Here is an 8940-nt window from a genome sequence, read left to right as displayed (position 1 = left end):
AATCGTCATTTACCAGCATCCTGCAAAATAGAGCAGAATCGATTTGTCCTGCAGGCAACGACTTCTAATAAAACCAAGGCCCTTTGTGTATAATATATTTTCTACATAACTAACCAACCTCTCGCTCACCAAATCCTCACTCAAAAGGGTGTTTGTAAAGTAAGGATGCTGCACATACCTAAGCATCATTTTCCGGCTTCTTTTCCTGGAATTTCTCTGAAGGGCAACAGGCATGCGTGAAGAATGCAAGCCCGAAGATCCGGTACATCCCCCTTACTTCTGTTTATCAAACGGTACTTGACCTCACAACACAAACCTCGCGTGTTTGCTTGTCCACGGAAAATCAAATCTAGGGCCGTTTATTGAATTCGCTACACCTGGTGAGACCCGGCCTTCCCTAGCTCTCTCACTGCGGGATCCCATGCTACCTTTTACGTTCCGCTGTCAGCACTGGCACGTCTATAACACAATTTGGGGCCCATTGATTTGATGGGTCATTATCCACTACAGGCTGCTCGATAATGGAGACTGGGCTTAATGTGTTTCGATCGTGCACGGGCCTTTTCAATCCAAAGGAGGAGGATCTTTGTTGTAGTTCAGAGGGTCCCCGTGTGGCCGATCCAAAACCAGCTGGATATCATTCCACGGAACTTGATCCTGCAAAGCGGCATTTGTGGACTCCAGCTGCTGCTGCAACTCACAAATCTTGTGCCCGACCCGCTGACTGTCAGCTAATGCCGCATCTCTTGCTGCAATAGCCAGCTGCAATTTCGAAGTTTCTTCGGCTTTCTCCGCTTCAAGTTGTTTCAGCAACTGGCAATGCTTGTGTCCCTCCTCTTTTCACTCTTCCTGTGCTTTTTGAATCTCTTCCTCAATGATGCTAATCACCTGAAGACATTTCCTATGGGTCGCTTTATCATGTTTCGGCCTAGGCTTTCGTTTTCTCGTGACGGAGGATGCCTAGCATAGTCAGCACGGAGTACATCAAGGTATGCCGCCAGGGCAGTGTTGGCCATGGCGAAGCCAGAGAATATGGTGGAAGGTAGAGATTGGGTGCCCTATGCTTGCGCAACCCAGTCTCCGGTTTGTGAAGGTTCCGATCATCTTTGGATCTAGACCGGGTAGACCGAAGGGGATAACACGAAGGTGCAGCACGCAGCTGTACTTCGCTACAGTGGTCTGCCTGTTCCCGGAAAGCCTTGTGATTCTTTGCCATGCTAGGTGTGTTTGATTGCGGGATGAACAATGGCGCAACGGGACAGATGGTTAAAAGAAATGCTTAACAGTGAGTTTCGAGGAGTTGACATTATATAGGAATATGCGGAGACCCAAACGCAGGACTTGAAACCTAATAAAGCCGCTCTTACTCCTGCCCAGTAGGTGTGCCGAAATAAGGAGGATAATCCCAAGAATACTGAGCACTGGGCGTTAGCGCGAACGCACAAAGCACCTACCGCTCGATTATGGAAGGTGCGAGCAACAGGTCCGCACAAATATGTACGTCGGTGCATACAACCCTGGTCTCATGGTAGAAAGGACCAGAGCAGACATGGTAAGGATTTAAGGATATTGAAAGCGGGGTAGATATATAATCCAGATGGTCAAGATGATTCTCGGATGAGTAGAAACGGCACCCGAGATTTTGCTCCCGGACTCATAACCTGTTGTAATTCAGAGGTATATTCTTTATTATTTCGGAGGGAAACATGAGGCTATATATACAACGAGAAGATCAAGTTGGTTTCCAATCAACTTGACTCTTCGCATAGATAACTCGGGCTTAATCTCGATGGTGCGGCTTGGTTCCTGATCTGCACCGGCCTCATATCACAACAATAGGAAGATTGGGATGGTCGATGCGAAAGTCAATCTGCTCCCTGCATCAGAGCTATGGGTTGCTAGTGGGTTTTCCGGTCTGAGGGATAAAGTGACTGCTGCCAGCTACGTTCTCGCAGCGACGGTTACTCGAATTTGATTCAACCCTCTGGTACGGCTCATCCGCCTCGGGGTTGTAAATTCCTGCGAGCTTTCCAGCCTGAGGCACGAAAGTGGTACTGGCAGCGACATTCCCACGCTGACTGTTATCCTGATCTGAATATACTCTAGGGTCCAGCATGTTGGCGATTTTATTATCGTGACGACCGCCTTTGCCATAGTTGTGTGCATATCCTAAATGGGCGTCTGGAACATTGTGGCTTCCTGGGAAATTAATTGGACCTGATAAGTGGGTACAACAACTGAAGAAGCAGAAAGGGGTTACTGTACCACTGTCGACTCGAGGGTCGAGTTTATTAGCAAGCTTGGAGCGGTGAGGTCCGCCGTTGCTCGACTGTTCCGACATAGTGACTTTTGGTGCCCCGCAGTGGTTATCAAGACCAGATTAAGTAACTTTGCTCGTTCCCCGAGCGGTATCATGTATATATGTGTTCGTGCAAATCTTTTGCGGACTACGTAGTGGTGACGCAAATTCAAAGGAAAACCAGTGGGTGCTCATGGAAATCTAAACCCAACAGACTCGTAGACTATTGGCCCTAACGGACTTTCCTAGCCCACAAATAACCTTTCCATTGTATTCCTATTGTTGAACCATACGTATGTGCACCCTTGGTATTCAAACAAATTTCGAATATACAATAGTAAACGTACTTCTCTCGAAAGACTCTTGTGAATCGTGCCTTGACTGAGGGTCCAAAGCAATAGGAGAAGGCTGTCACTCAACCACATTCACGAATAGACTACTATCTTATGACTACATTTACCCCGTAAACAGGCATTTGTGTGTTTGAGCCGTGGTAAAATAAATGGTCTAACAATGACGCACGACATCATCTGCCAAGTTTAAAATATTTCAGGTAAGTATACAACAACTCGTCCGAATGGACCTCGCTGACTCGGATTGTACAACAGGAGAACACCCTCATATTTCTGTCACTCGAGTCGAATGCGAAGCGAAAGAAGTCTTGTCTGCTCGAGCTCCCCTATACTACTACGACCGCTTGCTTGGTCCGAAGTAAAAAGTGAACGTAAAAATGATCAATAGTCTTTGCTCGAAAGGCCGTTCCTATATGTAACCGCGAGGTAAGAATATCATATGCCAGGCTGTACCATAAAATGCTAACTTGGAAGATCCAAAGATTAAGAAGATCCGGGTGTAACCAAAACAGGTAAATACGGACTAACAGCCTAGTCTTCAATGATCTGACGTCACGTCCAAGATTTTTCTGAACTCCAATGCCAAGCTACGCCAATCCATATACCTACTATACTATGGTTCGATAAATAATCAATGTATTATAGAAATATATGCATTGCAGCAGCTTCAGTCACAAAACTGGTTCATTCCCCCATCATCTGAAGTTCTGTAAAGACCCAAATTGGACTCCCTAATAGCTATCGAAGACAATTTGCTGCACAGCAATGTTCAGCTTTGTTTAACTTATGCCGGACACATCTGGCAATTGACTGTACAATTCTTCCCTGAAATTGTCGACCAGTACTGTTCTTCCCTCAGGAACACTAAGTTTCCCAGTGTAGCAAGGGGTTATTTCTGGTGGAAGAGTTAGTTTCCATATGTAGGTAGATAGATATATGTGGAATGCTGAACTCACACCGCAGGCATTGCAGCTGCAATCCTTTGTGGAGCAAGTGCAGCTCTGGGGTCCAGCGCAGGAACACGTGGATCCGCAGTTGCAGGCCATATTTACAGAGTAATGGGTAGTGGTCGCTGAACCTATTGAATGATCCGAGAGCAATCTGATTGATGGTTTAGTCACAAAATGTCTGGGGACCTTGGGAGCCTTTATAACTTTCGACGTGCATGTAAAAGGGCGAAAAGGAAAGATCGGATACAGACGTCACCCGTGGTCATGAAGTGGCCTTGATTTACTACTGTAGAGAACAAGTACTAAACGTCCTCATTATAGAATAGGTAGTTGCGTCATCGGCCAAATGAACGGATAGCTTGCCCTAATTCCTATTTAGTTTATGTCATTGTCAATTCAAGGGCAATAGTTAGTCAGTCACTGTCGCTTACGTGCGAACACGCACCTGGCACACCTTGTCCCCTGGAACACTTGGCTGATTCCCAAGCTTGGTATCTATCCAAGATACCATACGTAGAATGAAGTCCTACCTGGCTCGATGCAGCGTATCACTTTATGTAGTACCATGGTCTCGGGTCCTCCACATTCAAATGCTAGCGAGAAAGAAGGTATAACTACGGAGTATCTCTAGGGACGAAGATGGATTGGCAACGCCGGGTATGTGGTCTGAAAGTCGGGAATACAATGAAAAACTACTCGGAGAATATATGTTTTATTTAAGGCAGATTGCTTCCAGAGGTCTGGATCAGACAGAGCCGTCGCTACCTGTTCAATAGTATCAGTACAGGACATTTGCTGGAGACCTGAGATGTTTTCGCGTAGTTCGCGCAGGGCACCAAGGCACAGATACTGGATATAGCTGGGGCCCTGAGATATTTTTGCGGAGTTTAGCACGAAATGCCAAAATAGGCGCCGGCAAAGGCCCACGGCCGCATCTCCCCCGGCCCCCGGGCCCCTTGTAAGAACCTGATACACTCTGAGCATTCGTTGCCCCGCTACGCCCAGCCGATGAATGTTGATGGTCCGTACTATGGTTACAATACTGGCGTGGATCCAGGAAGTCCCTCGGCAACGTGTATACCGCTCCGTTTGGCAGATCAGATTCGATTTGAACTAATATTGAACATAACGATTCGTACGAGTTCGGGCTCAAGACCGATTCGGATTCGATTCGAAGTTCGCAAAACTTTTTGTTATAAAGCTCCATTGGGATGGCGGTCAATCACGTCTGTTGTTCAAAGCGATAGCCAGAAATCAACACCTCATACAGTTAGACTAGTAATTAATTAACTAAACAATAGTTAGTTAGATGCAGAGAAAAGTAGACTAGATTCAGGCTGATATCAGAATTGAACAATCTGGCCTTAAGATTAAGAAGCTGTAGGTCAGTATCAATAGATGCAATTCTTGTCCAAAACCTTCATCCAAATATATATTATTCGACTCCTAAGGTTACTTCACAAATCGATAAACTTACATGTGGTCTGTTTTGCTTCAAATTATACTAGCGCATAGATTGTACTGGGACACACGTAATATATCAATATAGAGCCATAATAAGCATAGTCGCACATTGCATTTGATGAAGAGTAGATGGATAATCTAATCGGTTAGCGGAGACTCCATAGGAACTTTTTGGGTTGGGAATTCGGCTCCTTTCATGTCTTTTCGGCTACGTCTCTTCAAAGGAACCAGTCGCGCAGATGATAGCGCGAATCACTGTCGCCCCTGGCGAGCACGTCAGGTAACTGCTTTCGTCAAGCAGTTAGGACGATGGATTTCTAACTTCTCGTGGTGTCCGGTGTCAGTACCCTCTCATTCCGTGGGGGGAAGCCAAAAGAATCCGCGTGGGGTGAATAGGGGTCGGGCCGCAGAGTTTTCCGTGGTTGACGACACCCATTCCACCCCACACAAACGGAAAACGGGTTATGAAAACCATCCGACGACTGCCTACTCGACTCGTAGTCGAGACCGAAGCTGGACTTGTTCTCCAGTGGTTGTGGTATCGCCTAGGCAAGAGACAGGACACCTCTGAGCTTAAACACCCTCTGAAATTGCGAGACGCCAAGGAACTTGAATGAGGAAAATATCGAAGACAGCACACGAAATATGAGACGAACAAATGGAAACACATGAGATGACGTTGAGCGGCGAGGGGGAATACAACTGGTGGCGCAGCAGGTTGAGCAAGCCGTTCGGGAGCTCCATGGAATACCCTGGGTCGGAACCTCGTTAAAGCAAAGCTACGGGCAACTCTGACCAGGACATCCTGTGGTCTCTTCCAAGCGGGGTGCACAGTCTGGCGACGACCCTCGATGAACTCGTTAAGGCACAGCCACGGGGGCTCGACAGGGCTGCAAAACCAGGGACACAAGTTTTGTTAGTGAAGGACAGCTGGGGTATCCTGCAAGGTCAATGAGGATACTCCTGGCCACCTTTGCGAGACACGGTCGGCCGGTAGAGAGAGATCTCTGCCGGTAACGCGAAGTAGGGAGACTTCTTCCTGTGGGGCGTGGTACATAGTGGCCGTGACGGACGGGTCGAGAGGACCCGACGAGACTGTCTATGTGGCCCCAGAGGACGGACGCGCGTGTCGGTGTGCAAATAGACAGAAACAGCTACCTCACTCGCACTGACGACCTGAAATCTACCAGCCAAAGTGGTGTCGTCCTAGTGGGGCAGGTCCGACCTGTCTTTACTATCTCACTCGCACTGAGAACCTGCAGCTGGGCGATGAATGTGCAAACTTTTAGGTCGTATCAGCAGGAGGGTGTTGGCGGGGTGGTGGAGACCCAGTCGTTCCTGGAAACCAACTCGATCTCCTGGTATAGCGCGTGGCAAACCGGTCAGCCCCTTTGTATCAAGTATGATGTAACCGCCCAGGCTCGGTCCACAGGCACATGAATGACCTCAATAGAAATACAGTACTATCGCACATTCTTCTCCTACAGACCATTCAATTGCCCTACCTCAATATTTCCTCATCTACACCTCTCAATTATGGTTACATTTGTAACAAGTCAAATCATGGGCACGGCCCTTGAAATTACCGACAGGTACTCGGACGTGAAAGTACGAGGATTTGGCGCTGCTGGAGTGATATAGTATTGTCTCGGCCATCGCATAGCCTCCCCGATTGATTACTGACAATGATCAATAGTTTAGCGCACGACTTAATAGCAAACCAAACAATCGCCATAAAAAAGATAGGGAAGCCATTTGACACTACTGCCATGGCCAAGCGCACGTATCGTGAGGCTCATTTGTTAAGTAAGCTGCGACACGGTAACGTATGAGGACCATGAAGAGTTGAGATTGTGGTAGTGGAGACTAATTTCAACTAGTTAGTCAACATGAGAGATATCTTCATCTCTCCGTCAGAGGATCTGTACGAGTATCACTCTATATTCCGAATCGAGAGACCTACTGATGCTGTTGTATTGCAGCTATATTGTGACAGACTGTATGATGACAAATCTTCATCATCTTATGCGATCGACATCAAAGCCGCTGGAGGGCCAATTCGTCCAGTTCTTCACCTATCAAATGCTGGTATTTCTACCCGGATTATATAGCGGGAACGTGGCATCGCTGACTGACCCAGCGAGGATTGAAATACATTCATTCAGCCGGTGTCATCCACCACAATCTCAAACCTAGCAACCTTCTGATCAACCACAACTGTGACTTGAAAATCTGTGACTTTGGGTTGGCTCGAGAACAAGACCACCAGATGACCGGCTATGTCACCACGCGATACTACCGAGCGCCAGAGATCATGTTGTCTTGGCAGCAATATGCTAATGCTGTGGACATCTGGAGTGTCGGATGTATTCTGGCGGAGATGACCCTAGGAAAGGCTCTCTTCCCCGGAAAGGACCAGGTGCACCAGTTCACCCTAATTACTGAGCTCTTGGGGAAGCCACCAAAGGATGTCATGGAGAGAGTCTACAGCAAGAATGTATGGTGGATTGCGCAGCCGAATTAGGGATGGATAAATGCTGACAGCAAATTCCAGACGCTGAAATCCGTTGAATCTGTACCAGAAGTAGAGACACGGTACTATATATATTATGATGTTGTTTATACAGATAAAAGTCTGTACAGCATGTATTGTGAGATCAAAAGTAATATGTGAAAATACTATGAATGTGAAAATTCCAATCTTATACTGCAGCGAGTAAAATGAATGTTTTGTCTGATCTATTCATACATGGAAAGAAGCATCTATTTATGCTTCTTTTCGTATACCTCCATCATGACAGACCTGAAAGACTCGGTGAGAGTAAACAACATGGACTCAATGACAACAACGCAGGAATATGCAAAAGAATGACTGAAAGCAGTCTCAATTGAAATGTTTAGGCGCCGATGTAGTGAGATAATGATCTGTATGCTGAGAGTAGCAATGTCATGATCAAACTGCATACAGCATAGGAATCTAGGCTTCTTTTGGACGGAGCCTGGATGCCAATCCTGCATAACAGAGATCTGCAGGATACCCCACGAATTAGGGTTAGCGTTGTAACGATGAAAATGGCCAGTATTAATGGAAATTAACTGGGATTTTCAACATATGACATGTATAGTAGATCAGAGATAGTTGCCCTTTCGGCTTAGCCGCCGGGCGTTAATAGATTGTGTGTGTGTGTACCAGAAGTAGAGCGTCGCTCGCTTGCATCTAGCCTTGGGATGCTGATCCTCAAGGTACGCCCTTCCGTCCTTGATCGATCTATCACCTCTGTTTTAAAGATACTCATTTGCTAGCTGTTGATCTTCTGGAGAAAATGCTCAATCTCGACCCACAAAAGAGAATTGCGGCAGCGGATGCCCTAACCCACCCATATTCTTGACCTACCAGGACTCCGAAGACGAGCCCGTCTTTGTTCAGCAGCTGGATTGGTCTCTGTTGGATTCCGACCTATCGGCAGATAAACGAAAGTCCATGATGTACGATTTCCCCTTGTCTGCCTTATGTATTGATTTGGACTGATGGTTTGAAGGTACTTTGAGATTTTGGATTATCATCATGGTGCCTGCGGTTGGCAAGACAATGACATCCCTGCCACCACGGGACACATTGAAGATTGGTTGAACCAAGAGAAGATAGTGGGAACGTATTAGAGCTGGACCGTTTGGCCTCCCGTAAAACAAATGCAATCCCTCCAGTACAATATACTATGAACCAACGTTTGTGTTGTGTTGGCTTATTTAGATGTCAAGCATCGTTGCACGATAACTATCATTGTCATTGACGAAGATCTGATCAGCTAACTCTCGATTACCAAACCAGTATACCGGAAAAGTTCCTCTGTGCTTTGTTTCCCGCACGAAATGA

At 46.6% G+C, this 8940-nt stretch overlaps 2 protein-coding genes across 2 annotated transcripts; one reads left to right on the top strand and one right to left on the bottom strand.

Moving 5' to 3' along the window:
- Nucleotides 1-1888: 1888 nt before the first annotated feature.
- N7489_004636 (uncharacterized protein) lies at nt 1889-2341 on the bottom strand (the record flags this gene model as incomplete). Its single annotated transcript, XM_056710388.1, has 1 exon — nt 1889-2341. The coding sequence occupies one exon, from the start codon at nt 2339-2341 to the stop codon at nt 1889-1891; it is 453 nt and encodes a 150-aa protein (XP_056568809.1).
- A 4261-nt stretch (nt 2342-6602) lies between these two features.
- N7489_004635 (uncharacterized protein) lies at nt 6603-8726 on the top strand (the record flags this gene model as incomplete). The annotated part of the gene is made up of 7 exons (XM_056710387.1): nt 6603-6706; nt 6763-6892; nt 6947-6990; nt 7049-7154; nt 7207-7563; nt 8416-8552; nt 8606-8726. The coding sequence occupies 7 exons, from the start codon at nt 6603-6605 to the stop codon at nt 8724-8726; spliced, it is 999 nt and encodes a 332-aa protein (XP_056568808.1).
- Between the last annotated feature and the right edge of the window lie 214 nt (nt 8727-8940).

Source organism: Penicillium chrysogenum, assembly GCF_028827035.1.
Source record: "Penicillium chrysogenum strain IBT 35668 chromosome Unknown utg000002l_segment0_segment0, whole genome shotgun sequence".
NCBI classification, from domain to species: Eukaryota; Fungi; Ascomycota; class Eurotiomycetes; order Eurotiales; family Aspergillaceae; genus Penicillium; species Penicillium chrysogenum.
Note: the sequence above shows the minus strand (reverse complement) of the source record. Positions and strands in the feature narration are given on the sequence as shown.